Consider the following 18,135-nt stretch of genomic DNA (forward strand, 5'->3'; position numbering starts at 1 on the left):
GATATATGTATACATATAGCTGATTCACTTTGTTATAAAGCAGAAATTAATACAACATTGTAAATCAATTATACTCCAATAAAACTGTTAATAAAATAAAATAAAATACTTCAGAATAAACCTATCCAAGGAGTTAAAAGACTTATATTCTGAGAACTATAAAAGATTGATAAAGTAAACTGAAGATGATAAGAAAGAAATGGAAAGGTAGCCCATGCTCTTAGATTGGAAGAATTAATATCATTAAAATGGCCATACTTCCCAAAGCAATCTACAGATTTAATGTGATCCCTGTCAAATTACCCATGACATTTTTCACAGAACTAGAACAAATAATCTTAAAATTTATGTGGAACCACAAAAGACCCAGAATTGCCAAAGCAATCCTGAGGTAAAAGAACAAAGCAGGAGGCATAACGCTCCCAGACTTCAGACAATACTACAAAGCTACAGTAATTGAAACAGTGTGGTATTGGCACAAAAACAGACATATGGATCAATGGAACAGAATAGAGAGCCCAGAAATAAACCCACACACCGACAGTCAATTAATCTTTCACATAGGAGGCAAGAAAGTACAATGAAGAAAAGACAGTCTCCTCAGCAAGTGATGTTGGGAAAGTTGGACAGCCACATTTAAATTAGTGAAGTAAGAACACACCCTCATACCATACACAAAAATAAACTCAAAATGGCTTAAGGATTTAAATATAAGACATGACACCAAAAAACTCCTAGAAGAGAACATAGGTGAAACATTCTCTGAAATAAATTCTAGAAATGTTACCTTAGATCAGCCTCCCAAGACAATAGAAATAAAAGCAAAACTAAACACATGGGACTGAATTAAACTTATAAGCTTTTGCACAGTGAATGAAACCATAAACAAAATGAAGACAACCTATGGACTGCAAGAAAATATTTGCAAATGATGCGACCAATAAGGGCTTAATTTCCTAAATATACAAACAGCTCATACAACTCAACATCAAAAAAAACCAAGCAACCCCATCAAAAAATGGACAGAAGACCTAAATAGACATTTCTCCAAAGAAGACGTACAGATGGCCAATAGGCACGTGAAAAGATGCTCAACTTTGCTATTTATTAGAGAAACTCAAATCAAAACTACAATCATCTCACACTGGTCAGAATGGCCATCATTAAAAAGTCTACAAATAATAAATGCTGGAGAGGGTGTGGAGAAAAGGGAACACTCCTACACTGTTGGTGGGAATGTAAATTGGTGCAGTCACTGTGGAAAATAGTATGGAGGTTTCTCAAAAAACTAAAAATGGAACTACCATATGACCCAGCAATTCCACTCCTGGGTACATATCCGAAAAATACAAAAACACTAATTTGAAAAGATACACACACCCCAACGTTCCTAGCAGCACTACTTACAATAACCAAGACATGGAAGCAACCTAAGTGTCTATCAAGAGATAAATGGATAAAGAAAATATGGTACATATACACAATGGAATATTACTCAGCCATAAAAAAGAATGAAATAATGCCATTTGCAGCAACATCGATGGACCTAGAGATTACCATACTAGGTGAAGTAAGTCAGATAGAGAAAGACATATATCATATGAAATCACTTATATATGGAATTTAAAATACGATACACAGGGACTTATTTACAAAACAGAAACAGACTCAGACATAGACAACAAACATGATTACCAAAGGGGAAGGGGAAAGGGGGATAAATTAAGAGTTTTGGATTAGCAGATACAAAACCACTATATATAAAATAGATAAACAACAAGGTCCTACTATATATCACAGGGAACTATAGTCAATATCCTATAATAAACCATAAAAGAAAAGAATATGAAAAAGAATATATATATATATATGTATATATATATACCTGAATCACTTTGCTGTACACCAGAAAATAACACAACATTGTGAATTAACTACACTTCAAAAAAAAAAAAAATATATATATATATATGGATCCTTTTCCATACCTCAACCTAAAGTAATACTTAAGCAACCAAATTAAAATATTTGATTATCTGTTGTTGTTGTTGCCAAGATACTTATTCAACTCTTCCCCTTAGCTTTCACAGTATAGAGCAAGAATTCAAATCCTGGAGTGGAAACTAAAATATTCTAGATGAGACCCCAGTTTAACAGGTGAGAAGTATTTTAAGATAACCTCAGGTCTCCAGAAGTTTCAAAAATAATTATAAAGACTATCAGTAACTGAAGGGAAAATCCAACACTTGTCTTGTCATGCGACATAATAAGTGCTCAGTACAGGTTTATGAAAGAAAACATTTTTCCCTGAAGTTTTCTCTCTCTAGCTAGATTGGAACACAATGTTATTTTGTAGACATTATTTTATAAACATGTTGAGGGATGCATTTATTTAACTGTTTAGGCTTAGGCCAGGTCTGCTACTACAAAGCAAGACAAATCAATCATTTTCTACTGATTCTGGGCAGTGTTAACAGCAGAATCAAGTAATTAAATAATCAAAATGAGCTGGATAAAAGGGCACAGAGTTGGTGTGTTCCAAACAGACATTACAGTGAATCCTTCTACGTCTCTTTTTCATGTTCAAACATCTGCTTCTTTCCGGTGATTATTTGGAAAATAAAAGTTTAAGGGATAGCTGGGTTCATCATGCAAAGGATGGTTATCAATCTTTATGTGGAGGGACCATAACACTCACAGGTTGCTTGCTTCACTCATGGCTGGCCCTGCCTTCCTTGAGTAAATGTCCATACTCTCCTTATAACTATGTCTCTCCCTTACTGTTTATCCAGTGATGACTGCAGTGCATTGTATTTATTTTATCGGGCACCTTACATTTTATTGGTGTTGGGGTTTTGATCTTTAATTAATCATTCATTTAATATTTAATGATTATTATATTGGAATGTTAATTACATAATGAAGATCCACTTTCAAGGCAGCACACATTTTAAACGCTTTGGAATAACAATTTTGCCTTTTAAAACACCACTTTGTATGTGTTTACAACTGAAATACAAATGGGAAGATTAGAATTTGACACAATCTATGTTTATTATTATTATTATTGCTACTACTACTACTACAAAATTATTTAACAGCTATATCTTGGATATAAGGTAACATACCAAAAACCAAGGCCATAACTTTGATAACTTTTTTTATTCTTACTCTATCTTGTCTTAAATATAATGCAGTGATTAAATGGGGAGTATACAGCGATCACAGTACAATAAGTGAAGGCTATATCATATATTTTCCATGGAAAAATTTGTATCACAAGTTGTTCATATATACTTTTGTTCAATTTTCTGTTTTAAAGGAAATATTGGGAATATTGGTTTTGCACCCAATTGTTTATCCAGATATGCTCAAAGGAGAGATGTCTTAATGGAAGAAGGGCGATTGAAGCACAAAATGGAAACTTGCCTCAAAGAAGAGATTTGGAAAGGTTACGGTGAACCACAGTTACTGAAGCGTACTGTATATCTCTGTGCTCTCTGCCTTTTTAACCTGTGAGATGTGACCTGATTTTTCCCTCTCATTCAATCAAGGTCATCACTAAACTTCCAGAAAATCAAAAATAAAATAACATGAAGGAGGAAAAGACAAAGAAGAGTTTACGTGTATATTTAAAAATACCACACTGGTTTAAAATAACTTACAATGAAAGGGTCACTTAAGAAGGGCACTGCTTAAAATTTAAGCAGGCAGTAATGGAAAGCGACAGACCTCAAACAATTTGTCTTTCACAGTTGAGTGAATTCACAGTGACAGCAAGACAAGGATGTGCTAACTTACCTCTGCAGGACCTTGGCTATTGCTTCATAGGCTCTCCCCAGGCTGAGATCATCATCCAGGTCTGTAGAGATTTTACCATAAGTGTTAAGGACCTATGGGGGAAGAGGAATACTTATTAAACATATAACATGACCAGATTCACTGATGTTTCATTTCATAACAGAAAAGATTCAAATTAATAGTTGTTTTTCACATTGCCATAAAATATTTTTTTGTTTATTAAAAATTCATGTTGGTTTGGTTTATTTTTATCTATAGTATAACTTGTTTTGCAGTGATCTCTTTGAGCCGTGACAGTGAAGTCTTACTTTTGTAAAAATAATTCTTTTCCTGAACAATCCAAAATCTTCCAATTGATATAACTTAGGGGTGAGTAAATAATTGAATGGTCTACAACATTATTTTCAAATATGGGACCACTATCTTAGGTAATATAAGGCAGATTATAATAGTCTACTCAGGTAGCTTAAATATCACTTTTCTTTCTATAAATAGCTGCTTGAAAAGCATGAATTTATGTGCCAGGCAATTTCTAAATCTATCATTTTATTAGAGGCATATCTCACAGTTTGTACACATATTCAGTATACACTAAAAATATTTCTTACAAATGTACTTCATTACCAACAATCTCTTCAATAATCAAAAGATTACGGCTGCCACAGCCAAACGTATGATCTTAACACTGACATCATCTGCATGGTATAATTTTCCTTTTTTTTCTTTTTCCCTTTCAAGGGCCAGAAGAAGGAAAATATGTAAAATAAAATCCCCTTTCCCTCTTCCTCCTTCGCTGTTACTTGAACCAACCTATTACACACATGAAGACACAGGAAATCTCCAAAGACCTCTATGGAAATCCTTTTTGCTCATTTTCTAAGAAGAAATTAGCGAAAGTCATTTGATGGCGTTGAGAGGGAGAGTCAGCGTGAGGGAGGATGTACATCCATGCTGTGTGTTCGGCCTGAATTAGGCATCTTAGAAAGTTTGTGTATGAAAGGCGGTGTTGATATTCAGCTTTACTTTCTTTTTTTTTTTTAACATCTTTATTGGAGTATAATTGCTTTACAATGGTGTGTTAGTTTCTGCTTTATAACAAAGTGAATCAGTTATACATATACATATGTTCCCATATCTCTTCCCTCTTGCATCTCCCTCCCTCCCACCCTCCCTATCCCACCCCTCTAGGTGGTCACAAAGCACCGAGCTGATCTCCCTGTGCTATGCGGCTGCTTCCCACTAGCTATCTATTTTACATTTGGTAGTGTATATATGTCCATGCCACTCTCTCACTTTGTCACATCTTACCCTTCCCCCTCCCCATATCCTCAAGTCCATTCTCTAGTAGGTCTGTGTCTTTATTCCCATCTTGCCACTAGGTTCTTCATGACCATTTTTTTTTTCCCTTAGATTCCATATATATGTGTTAGCATACTGTATTTGTTTTTCTCTTTCTGACTTACTTCACTCTGTATGACAGACTCTAACTCCATCCACCTCACTACAAATACCTCCATTTCGTTTCTTTTTATGGCTGAGTAATATTCCATTGTATATATGTGCCACATCTTCTTTATCCATTCATCCGATGATGGACATTTAGGTTGCTTCCATGTCCTGGCTATTGTAAATAGAACTGCAATGAACATTTTGGTACATGACTCTTTTTGAATTATGGTTTTCTCAGGGTATATGCCCAGTAGTGGGATTGCTGCGTCATATGGTAGTTCTATTTTTAGTTTTTCAAGGAACCTCCATACTGTTCTCCATAGTGGCTGTATCAATTTACATTCCCACCAACAGTGCAAGAGTGTTCCCTTTTCTCCACACCCTCTCCAGCATTTATTGTTTGTAGATTTTTTGATGATGGCCATTCTGACCGGTGTGAGATGATACCTCATTGTAGTTTTGATTTGCATTTCTCTAATGATTAATGATGTTGAGCATTCTTTCATGTGTCTGTTGGCCATCTGTATATCTTCTTTGGAGAAATGTCTATTTAGATCTTCTGCCCATTTTTGGAGTGGGTTGTTTGTGTTTTTGTTATTGAGCTGCATGAGCTGCTTGTAAATCTTGGAGATTAATCCTTTGTCAGTTGCTTCATGTGCAAATATTCTCTCCCATTCTGAGGGTTGTCTTTTGGTCTTGTTTATGGTTTCCTTTGCTGTGCAAAAGCTTTTAAGTTTCATTAGGTCCCATTTGTTTATCTGTGTTTTTATTTCCATTTCTCTAGGAGCTGGGTCAAAAAGGATCTTGCTGTGATTTATGTCATAGAGTGTTCTGCCTATGTTTTCCTCTAAGAGTTTGATAGTGTCTGGCTTTACACTTAGGTCTTTAATCCATTTTGAGTTTATTTTTGTGTATGGTGTCAGGGAGTGTTCTAATTTCATACTTTTACATGTACCTGTCCAATTTTCCCAGCACCACTTATTGAAGAGGCTATCTTTTCTCCACTGTATATGCTTGCCTCCTTAATCAAAGATAAGGTGACCATATGTGCGTGGGTTTATCTCTGGGCTTTCTATCCTGTTCCATTGATCTATATTTCTGTTTTTGTGCCAGTACCAAACTGTCTTGATTACTGTAGCTTTGTAATATAGTCTGAAGTCAGGGAGCCTGATTCCTCCAGCTCCGTTTTTCGTTCTCAAGATTGCTTTGGCTATTCAGGGTCTTTTGTGTCTCCATACAAATTGTGAAATTTTTTGTTCTAGTTCTGTGAAAAATGACAGTGGTAGTTTGATAGGGATTGCATTGAATCTGTAGATTGCTTTGGGTAGTAGAGACATTTTCATGATGTTGATTCTTCCAATCCAAGAACATGGTATATCTCTCCATCTATTTGTATCATCTTTAATTTCTTTCATCAGTGTCCTATAATTTTCTGCATACAGGTCTTTTGTCTCCTTAGGTAGGTTTATTCCTAGATATTTTAATCTTTTTTGTTGCAATGGTAAACGGGAGTGTTTTCGTAATTTCACTTTCAGATTTTTCATCATTAGTATATAGGAATGCAAGAGATTTCTGTGCATTAATTTTGTATCCTGCTACTTTACCAAATTCATTGATTAGCTCTAGTAGTTTTCTGGTGGCTGTTTTAGGATTCTCTATGTATAGTATCATGTCATCTGCAAACAGTGACAGCTTTACTTCTTCTTTTCCGATTTGGATTCCTTTTGTTTCTTTTTCTTCTCTGATTGCTGTGGCTAACACTTCCAAAACTATGTTGAATAATATTGATGAGAGTGGGCAACCTTGTCTTGCTCCTGATCTTAGTGGAAATGGTTTCAGTTTTTCACCATTGAGGACAATGTTGGCTGTGGGTTTGTCATATATGGCCTTTATTATGTTGAGGAAAGTTCCCTCTATGCCTACTTTCTGCAGGGCTTTTATCATAAATGGGTGTTGAATTTTGTCGAAAGCTTTCTCTGCATCTATTGAGATGATCATACGGTTTTTCTCCTTCAATTTGTTAATATGATGTATCACGTTGATTGATTTGTGTATATTGAAGAATCCTTGCATTCCTGGAATAAACCCCACTTGATCATGGTGTATAATCCTTTTAATGTGCTGTTGGATTCTGTTTGCTAGTATTTTGTTGAGGATTTTTGCATCTATTTTCATCAGTGATATTGGCCTGTAGTTTTCTTTCTTTGTGACATCTTTGTCTGGTTTTGGTATCAGGGTGATGGTGGCCTCGTAGAATGAGTTGGGGAGTGTTCCTCCCTCTGCAATATTTTGGAAGAGTTTGAGAAGGATAGGTGTTAGCTCTTCTCTAAATGTTTGATAGAATTCGCCTGTGAAGCCATCTGGTCCTGGGCTTTTGTTTGTTGGAAGATTTTTAATCACAGTTTCAATTACAGTGCTTGTGATTGGTCTGTTCATATTTTCTATTTCTTCCTGGTTCAGTCTCGGTAGGTTGTGCCTTTCTAAGAATCTGTCCATTTCTTCCAGGTTGTCCATTTTATTGGCATAGAGTTGCTTGTAGTAATCTGTCATGATCATTTGTATTTCTGCAGTGTCAGTGGTTACTTCTCCTTTTTCATTTCTAATTCTATTGATTTGAGTCTTCTCCCTTTTTCTCTTGATGAGTCTGGCTAATGGTTTATCAATATTGTTTATCTTCTCGAAGAACCAGCTTTTAGTTTCCTTGATTTTTGCTATTGTTTCCTTCATTTCTTTTTCATTTATTTCTGACCTGATCTTTATGATTTCTTTCCTTCTGCTAGCTTTGGGGGTTTTTTTGTTCTTCTTTCTCTAATTTCTTTAGATGCAAGGTTAGGTTGTTTATTCGAGATGTTTCCTGTTTCTTGAGGTAGGCTTGTATTGCTATAAACTTCCCTCTTAGCACTGCTTTTGCTGCATCCCATAGGTTTTGGGTCGTCGTGTCTCCATTGTCATTTGTTTCTAGGTATTTTTTGATTTCCCCTTTGATTTCTTCAGTGATCACTTCGTTATTAAGTAGTGTATTGTGTAGCCTCCATGTGTTTGTATTTTTTACAGATATTTTCCTGTAATTGATATCTAGTCTCATAGCGTTGTGGTTGGAAAAGATACTTGATACGATTTCAATTTTCTTAAATTTACCAAGGCTTGATTTGTGACCCAAGATATGATCCATCCTGGAGAATGTTCCATGAGCACTTGAGAAAAATGTGTATTCTGTTGTTTTTGGGTGGAATGTCCTATAAATATCAATTAAGTCCATCTTGTTTAATGTATCATTTAAAGCTTGTGTTTCCTTATTTATTTTCATTTTGGATGATCTGTCCATTGGTGAAAGTGGGGTGTTAAAGTCCCCTACTATGATTGTGTTACTGTCTATTTCCCGTTTTATGGCTGTTAGTATTTGCCTTATGTATTGAGGTGCTCCTATGTTGGGTGCATAAATATTTACAATTGTTATACTTTCCTCTTGGATCGATCCCTTGGTCATTATATAGTGTCCTTCTTTGTCTCTTGTAATAGTCTTTATTTTAAAGTCTATTTTGTCTGATATGAGAATTGCTACTCCAGCTTTCTTTTGATTTCCATTTGCATGGAATATCTTTTGCCATCCCCTCACTTTCAGTCTGTATGTGTCTCTAGGTCTGAAGTGGGTCTCTTGTAGACAGCATATATATGGATCTTGCTTTTGTATCCATTCAGCCAGTCTGTGTCTTTTGGTGGGACCATTTAATCCATTTACATTTAAGGTAATTATCGATATGTATGTTCCTATTCCCATTTTCTTAGATATTTTGTGTTTGTTATTGTAGGTGTTTTCCTTCTCTTGTGTTTCTTGCCTAGAGAAGTTCCTTTAGCATTTGTTGTAAAGCTGGTTTGGTGGTGCTGAACTCTGTCAGCTTTTGCTTGTCTGTAAAGGTTTTAATTTCTCCATCAAATCTGAATGAGATCCTTGCTGTGTAGAGTAACCTTGGTTGTAGATTTTTCTCCTTCATGACTTTAAGTATATCCTGCCACTCCCTTCTGGCTTGCAGAGTTTCTGCTGAAAGATCAGCTGTTAACCTTATGGGGATTCCCTTGTGTGTAATTTGTTGTTTTTCCCTTGCTGCTTTTAGTATGTTTTCTTTATATTTAATTTTTGATAGTTTGATTAATATGTGTCTTGGCGTGTTTCTCCTTGGATTTATCCTGTATGGGACTCTGTGTGCTTCCAGGACTTGATTAACTATTTCCTTTCCCATATTAGGGAAGTTTTCAACTATAATCTCTTCAAATATTTTCTCAGTCCCTTTCTTTTTCTCTTCTTCTTCTGGGACCCCTATAATTCGAATGTTGGTGCGTTTAATGTTGTCCCAGAGGTCTCTGAGACTGTCCTCAGTTCTTTCCATTCTTTTTTCTTTATTCTGCTCTGCAGTAGTTATTTCCACTATTTTATCTTCCAGGTCACTTATCCGTTCTTCTGCCTCAGTTATTCTGCTATTGATCCCATCTAGAGTATTTTTAATTTCATTTATTGTGTTTTTCATCGTTGCTTGCTTCCTCTTTAGTTCTTCTACATCCTTGTTAAATGTTTCTTGCATTTTGTCTATTCTATTTCCACGATTTTGGATCATCTTTACTATCATTATTCTGAATTCTTTTTCAGGTAGACTGCCTATTTCCTCTTCATTTGTTAGGTCTGGTGTGTTTTGACCCTGCTCCTTCACCTGCTGTGCGGTTTTTTGTCTTCTCATTTTGCTTATCTTACTGTGTTTGGGGTCTCCTTTTCACAGGCTGCAGGTTCGTAGTTCCCGTTGTTTTTGGTATCTGTCCCCAGTGGCTAAGGTTGGTTCAGTGGGTTGTGTAGGCTTCCTGGTGGAGGGGACTAGTGCCTGTGTTCTGGTGGATGAGGTTGGATCTTGTCTTTCTGGTGGGCACGTCCACGTCTGGTGGTGTGTTTTGGGGTGTCTGTTGCCTTATTATGATTTTAGGCAGCCTCTTTGCTAATGGATGGGGCTGTGTTCCTGTCTTGCTAGTTGTTTGGCATAGGGTGTCCAGCACTGTAACTTGCTGGTCGTTGAGTGAAGCTGGGTCTTGATGTTGAGATGGAGATCTCTGAGAGATTTTCGCCGTTTGGTATTACGTGGAGCTGGGAGGTCTCTTGTGGACCAGTGTCCTGAAGTTGGCTCTCCCACCTCAGAGGCACAGCCCTGATGCCTGGCTGGAGCACCAAGAGCCTTTCATCCACACGGCTCAGAATAAAAGGGAGAAAAAAGTAGAAAGAAAGAAAGAAAGAGGATAAAGTAAAATAAAATAAAGCTATTATAATAAAAAATAAGAAAAAGAATTATTAAGAATAAATGTATTCAGAAAAAAAATTTTTTTTAAATTTTTAAAGATAGATTTATTAATTTTTTATAGTAAAAAATAAGAAAAAAATTATTAAGAAAAAAATTTATTAAGAAAAAAGTTTTTAATTTTTTAAAATAAAAAATATGAAAAAACTTATTAAAATTTTTTTTTAATTTCTAAAAATAGAAAATAAGGAAAAAATTATTAAGAAAACATTTATTAGGAAAAAAAAAATTTTAAGTTAAAAAAAAAAAAAAAAATAACGGACGGACCTAACCCTAGGACTAATGGTGAAAGCAAAGCTATACAGACAAAATCTCACCCAGAAGCATACACCTATACACTCACAAAAAAAGGAAAAGGGGAAAAATTAATATATCCTGCTCCCAAAGTCCACCTCTTGAATTTGGGATGATTCGTTGCCTCTTCAGGTATTCAACAGATGCAGGCACATCAAGTTGTTTGTGGAGCTTTAATCCGCTGCTTCTGAGGCTGCTGGGAGAGATTTCCCTTTCTCTTCTTTGTTCGTACAGCTCCCGGGGTTCAGCTTTGGATTTGGACCAGCCTCTGCATGTAGGTCGCCTGAGGGCGTCTGTTCTTTGCTCACACAGAACGGGGTTAAAGGAGCAGCTGCTTCGGGGGCTCTGGCTCACTCAGGCCGGGGGGAGGGAGGGGTACAGAGGAGGCGGGGCGAGCCTGCGGCGGCAGAGGCGTCGTGACGTTGCACCAGCCTGAGGCGCGCTGTGCGTCCTCCCGGCGAAGTTGTCCCTGGATCACGGGACCCTGGCAGTGGCGGGCTGCACAGGCTCCCGGGAGGGGTGGTGTGGAGAGTGACCTGTGCTCGCACACAGGCTTCTTGGTGGCGGCAGCAGCAGCCTTAGCGTCTCCTGCCCGTCTCTGGGGTCCGCGCTGATAACCGCGGCTCGCGACTGTCTCTGGGGTCCGCGCTGAGAGCCGCGGCTCGCGCCCGTTTCTGGAGTTCGTTTAGGCAGCGCTCTGAATCCCCTCTCCTTGCACGCCGTGAAACAAAGCGGCAAGAAAAAGTCTCTTGCCTCTTCGGCAGCTGCAGACTTTTTCCCGGACTCCCTCCCGGCTAGCACCGAAGCCCGAGCCTCAGCTCCCAGCCCCTGCCCGCCCTGGCGGGTGAGCAGACAAGCCTCTCGGGCTGGTGAGTGCTGGTCGGCACCGAGCCTCTGTGCGGGAATCTCTCCGCTTTGCCCTCTGCACCCCTGTGGCTGCGCTCTCCTCCGTGGCTCCGAAGCTTCCCCCCTCTGCCACCTGCAGTCTCTGCCCGCGAAGGGGCTTCCTAGTGTGTGGAAACCTTTCCTGCTTCACAGCTCCCTCCCACTGGTGCAGGTCCCGTCCCTATTCTTTTGCCTCTGTTATTTCTTTTTTCTTTTGCGCTACCCAAGTACGTGGGGAGTTTCTTGCCTTTTGGGATGTCTGAGGTCTTCTGCCAGCGTTCAGTGGGTGTTCTGTAGGAGCAGTTCCACGTGTAGATGTATTTCTACTGTATCTGTGGGAAGGAAGGTGATCTCCGCGTCTTACTCTTCCGCCATCTTGCCTCCAATCCCAGCTTTACTTTCTTAAAGTTAATATTTGGGAAATAACTTCAATGAGGCCATGTGATACCTCCTAATTTGCATGTGTATGTGTGTCTGTGTGTGTGTGTGTGGTTTACAAGTGACTGCTTGACATAATACTGATATTAAATCTTACTGATACATATTGACCCAGTATTTTAATTCCTGTTAAACCTGCAAAGTTCATCATTTTGATTCTTCTTTTTAAGTCTCTTAATAAGCCTTGTATAAACCTGAGACTATTCTTTTCACTCTGCTGTGCAAAACTGATTCACCTAGATTAAGTCTGATATGATTTGACATTGAGCTTTCTGCATTAAGGGGCAGAACCTCTGAATTTTGTGAATTTGTAAGAGACCTTATTAAATCCAAATATCAAAATATTTAGGAAGAGACTGTCAAGTGTCTCTTTTGGTTCATATATGTTTTATATGGCATTCTAGAAAGTTAAAGATTGAATGTTATATATTTTGTGTCAAAAATAGTTCGTTTTTCGGTAAATATTGTTACTGTGTGCCAATTTTGTGTTAGACCCTGGGAAATCTTAAAGAGAAGAGAGTATGCTTGCAAACCTTTGAGGCATTTATAGTCTAGTGGTACAGAGGTTTGCACTGATGCAGCTGTGTGAATTAGCTGAAAACAGATTTCTCCAGGGCTTCAGCTGTGCTTATCCTGCACCACTCTCCCACACCCCTGGCCACCATGAACCCGGAAGCAGTACAGTAGCATCCGGAAGTACCCAACATTATCTTAGGGCTGTGACTCCTTGGACCGTGGTTAGGAGGGTAGTTTCCATGAGGAAGCTTCTATAGAATCAAGGAGAAAATACCAGCTCAGCCTGGGCTTCTGGTTTTGGCCTTGGACTTGATTCTATAGAAGCTTCCTCATGGAACCCGATGGAGTTTCCTGAAATGAACACCCACCTTAGAGTAAGAAGACTTGGATTCAAGACCTAATTCTACCACACCCAACACACCTGGCCCAAGAAATCTCCCTGAGAAGCTTTCCTCAAAGCAAAAAAGAAAACCTCCCTCTGAGAATTGTTGTGAGGCTGCCGTGAGATGATAGAGAGTGCTATTTGAACCTGGGATGAGAAGTTTCTGGGACTCTGTTAACCAGCCATCAGTGAAGAGCTCCTGGAGAGTTCCCTCCTCAGAGTAAAGGTGACACATTTTATTTGTGACTTGAGAGAGTGCCTCTCTCAGCTTAAATGCTTTACCTAAAAACAGGAAATATATAGGCAGTGGGAAGAACATAGTTCATTACTGGCCCAATAGGGAAATAATCAATTACAGTGGACCCCCCCATATCCACGGGGGCTACATTCCCAGACCCCCAGCGGATGCCTGAAACCTTGGGCAGTACCAAACCCTATATATACTATGTTTTCTCCTGTACATACATACCTATGATAAAGTTTAATTTATAAATTAGGCACAGTAAGAGGTTAACAACTATAACTTATAATAATACAGAACAATCATAACAATATACTGTAATAAAAGTTATGTAAATGTGGTCACTCTCTCTCAAAATATCTTACAAATTTAATGTATTTTGCATCTTAACTAAGCACTTATCACACACTGTGGCTATAACTTGCTGTTTGAGGTGTGACAGCAAAACTAGCATGAATTTCTTTTTCCTTCTTCACAGTTTCACAGATAGAAGATTCGTTCTTACTATAGATTTTAGCAAACTCAGCATACAATTTTTTTCCTTTCCTTCCTAAGTTGAGAACTTTCACCTTTTTACTTAAAGGAAGCACTTTGGGCTCTTCTTTGGCATATCCAAATTGCCAGCATCACTCCCCTTGCACTTTCGGACCATTATTAAGTAAAATAAGGGTTATCTGAACACAAGCCCTATGATATCTCAAAAATAACCCAATAACCTTGATGGCTACTACGTGACTAATGGCCGGGATATGCTGGACAAGGGGATGATTCACATCCGGGATGGATCAGGATGGAAGCCACAAGATTTCATCATGCTACTTAGAACACTGCACAATTTAAAACCTATGAATTGTTTATTTCTGGAAATTTCCATTTAATACTTCCAGACCTCGGTTGACCGTGGGTAACTGAAACTTCAGAAAGTGAAAACACAGGTAAGGGGGTACTACTGTTCATGAAGTCAGTACTGAGAACCTTGAAAGTGCTATAGGGGAGCTTGTCTAAATCAAAGACAGGGCCTCTGCTCCTCAGGAATGTGAGCTCTGACTGGAGAGAGCCGACTCAGGTAAAATCATAAGGGGAACACAAGACAAAACTCAGCAGATTGGTGAATTGTGTAGTCCAACCTAAGGGAAGTAGGAAGGATAGTGTTAAAATAAAAAGAAAAAAAGTATAAAAGTAAGTGGAAAAATAACATGAGATTACAAATTGTGTAGAATATAACTGTTGGTGGGAACGTAAATTGATTCTTTTTTGTAAATCCAAAAAAGAGAGGATATATGTATACATATAGCTGATTCACTTTGCTGTACAGCAGAAACTAACACTACATTGTAAAGCAATTGTCCCCCAATAAAAAACAAAAAACTAAAAATAGAGTTGTCATATGATCCAGCAATTCCACTCCTGGGCAAATAACCAGAAAAGAAAAAAAACTCTTATTCAAAAACATACATGCACCCCAATGTGCACAGCAGCACTATTTACAATAGCCAAGATATGGAAGCAACCTAAATGTCCATCAGCAGATGAGTGGATAAAGAAGATGTGGTACACATATACAATGGAATATTACTCAGCCATAAAAAAGAATGAAATAATGCCATTTGTAGCAACATGGGTGGACCTAGAGATTATCAAACTAAGTGAAATAAGTCAGACAAAGACAAATATTATGTGATATCACTTATATGTGAAATCTAAAAAATAATACAAAAGAATCTATATACAAAATAGAACAGACTCACAGACATAGAAAACAAACTTATAGTTACCAAAGAGGAAAGGGAGGGATAAATTAAGAGTATGGGATTAACAGATACACACTACTATATATAAAATAGATAGGTGTAATAACCTATAATGGAAAATAATCCGAAAATATATATATATAACTGAATCACTTTGCTATGCACCTGAAACTAACAAAATATTGTAAGTCAACTATACTTCAATTTAAAAAAGCATGAATATTAAATATCTCAAAAAACCCAAATTGTGTAGAAAATAAAGATGTTTTATATTGACCTTATGGTAAATTATGTTACCTGCTTTTTAATTAAGGTATAATTTACATATTAATAAATATTGATCAAATTGAATCATCAGACAAATAGGAATCTTCTTTACAAAGAATACTTCAAGTGAGAAAATACAGTGTGGAAATCTGAGGGATCCACTGTACTTGACTGAATACCCCTGTGGCATGCAATATGTTGGAAACAAATCCAGGGTGTGGAAGGTTAAATTCTGTCATTGCAAATCAGAGATAAGAGGAGAGAAAAAAAGAATCTCAGGTGCAAAATATTTTGATGAGTTCAAAATTCATTATATATCCTTAAATTTTATGGACAATGAACTTAATCAAACTTTGTCAAAAGACCAAGGAAAACACTGATTAAGCATGCTACTATGTCAATTTCAATGAGCATGATTACAAGATTACCAAAGTTGGAAAAGTCAGTTCATGTACCTAATAAAAATTGAGTGCTTTGTGGCCACTCAATCACATTGCTCCAATAATTTCCCTGAATAATGGAGATGAAGTTTTGAAAGCTATTTTACTAGAAGTTTTAAAGGCAATGGACTTTATCTTCCCACTGGAATAAAACTGATTAACTTGAAAAGATATTTTCAAATAAAATCCAGGTTCTTAAAATGAGATAATTTCTATTGGTTACCTAAAAGCGAAACCAGTAGAATGCTTAACATAAAAAATGAGAGTGTGCAAAAGAATAATGCTGGCAATATGCTACAAGTTCTTTGAAGAATTGTTTGCTGTAAAATCAAATTTTAAGGATCATTAATTCATTTTGCTGCAATAGCCTTCAAGGGAACATTGGATTTAAGTCAAGATTGTCATCGGTCAAGTAAGTGAGTGGTGCATATATATATATTTATATATATATGGTGTGTTTACATAGATAGATATACATGAATATTAGACTATGTCTATATCTATATCTATATCTAGAGAGATTGAGAAAGAGAATAGAAAAGTAGCCTGGTCCCCCTGGAAGATTATAAGAATAAATTCTGTGCCTGAGCACCTTTAAGGCAGGAAGCATAAGAACGCATTAATATGTCTAATAATATCAGACACCCAGTTGTTTTCTTTCTTCTACATCTTTAGGATTTCCAATGATCAGGGCACCTTGGAACAAAAGAAAATGAACGATCTGATATTGATGCCCCTTCTTGTCTTCCACTATTTTCCCATTCCTTACCCCGCCACTGTTCCTCTCTTATAGTCCCTTTATTTTAGACATTAAAACAGAAGAAATTCCAGAAATCATGGCCCTCATATTTGCTTTCAAAACTGAAACTTACTTTAAGCCACTATGATGATGATCACTCCTGGCCTAATTTTCCCAAACTAGATGGAATTCTCTCCCCACCTCTCTGCCCAGCCAGCCATTATAAGAAAACACTGTCCCCTTCATTTGTTTTAAACCATTTTTAATTTTAAGATAATTGTAGATTCACATGCAATTGTAAGAAACAATACAGAGCATGCTCATATATCCTTCAGCTAGCTTTTCCCAGTGGTTAAATCTTGCACAGCTATAGTATATCACAACCAGGGAATTCACAATCCACCCACCTTATTTCACCAGTTTTACACACACTCGTGTCTGTGTCTGTGTGTGTGTGCACCCATGCATGCACATGTGGCGTGTAGGTTTTATGCCATTTCATCGCATGTATATATCCACGTAACCACTACCACAGTCAAGATATAGAAAAGTTCTGTCACTACAATGATCTCTCATACTACCCTTTCTCAATTCATTTTTAATATGTTTGCTGCTTAGAAGAGAGAGAGATGGAAAAAAATTTTTTTCCCTTTTCCTTAGGTTAAAGAAAGGTCTATCTTGGGAAAAATTCTGAAATAACTTGGCATCTGACCTCTTCCCTTTTGGTACACCTCCCCTACCTTGTGTGTTTGTATCTCCCCAGGGAAATTTCCTCAGTTAAGTGACAGAAGAATAGTAGTTGATTAAACAAATTTATACTTTGGTATGAATGACTCAAAAGTCATTAATCCTCCCAGAAGAAGTTGTTGTTTTAAAAAGAGGATGCTTTGTAGGTCCCAGTTATCTCTTCTGGGAGGAGTGTTTTGCAGTCTAACAAAGGGAAATGAAACAATTCAGATAGTGTCTGGCAGGATAACTTGGGGCAAAGGTTATTAAAAAAAAAGCCAGCCTTGTCTTGAAATTCCACCTTATGATATGATCCCTTAAGCAGGTACTGATTTTTATAACCTCCTTTGGGGTCTACTTCTGTGCCTTCAGGTTTTCTAGACACTCCACATGCTTTTCCACAATGTTCCTTATCACAGTGGTGTGGAAGAGATGAAAACAGGGAGGAGGGAAATGTGAAGCAGCAGATGTGAAAATCAGGCATTTGTAAGTCACCGTTACCTGAAATGATAACTACATGCTATTTTTATTCCCTCTTGTTACCACTTTTTTCATAATGCTTAGCCTTTGGAACCAATGTATTATGCAAAGAACTCTTCCAGGACATTCCATTCCATCATTAGATGTGACTGCAGGATAAAATTACGTGTGTGTGTGTGTGTGTATATATACACACACACACACACACACACACACACACCCACATAATTTTTATGGCTGAGCAGTATTCCATTGTATATATACCACATCTTCATTACCCATTCATCTGTCAGTGGACATTTAGGTTGCTTCCATGTCTTGGCTATTGTAAATAGTGCTGCTATGAACATTGGGGTACATGACTCTTTTTGAATTAGAGTTTGCATCTTTTCC

General features: G+C 37.4%; 1 protein-coding gene across 1 annotated transcript in view; it reads right to left on the minus strand.

Moving 5' to 3' along the window:
- The window catches only part of TTC29 (tetratricopeptide repeat domain 29), a 260,172-nt gene that overhangs the window by 136,137 nt on the left and 105,900 nt on the right, over positions 1-18,135 (minus strand). Inside the window, exon 7 of the mRNA XM_068542081.1 lies at positions 3,802-3,893. Coding sequence (XP_068398182.1) covers positions 3,802-3,893 — 92 coding nt within the window. The remainder of the gene's footprint in view (positions 1-3,801; positions 3,894-18,135) is intronic.

This window comes from Eschrichtius robustus, chromosome 4 (genome assembly GCF_028021215.1).
Source record: "Eschrichtius robustus isolate mEscRob2 chromosome 4, mEscRob2.pri, whole genome shotgun sequence".
NCBI classification, from domain to species: Eukaryota; Metazoa; Chordata; class Mammalia; order Artiodactyla; family Eschrichtiidae; genus Eschrichtius; species Eschrichtius robustus.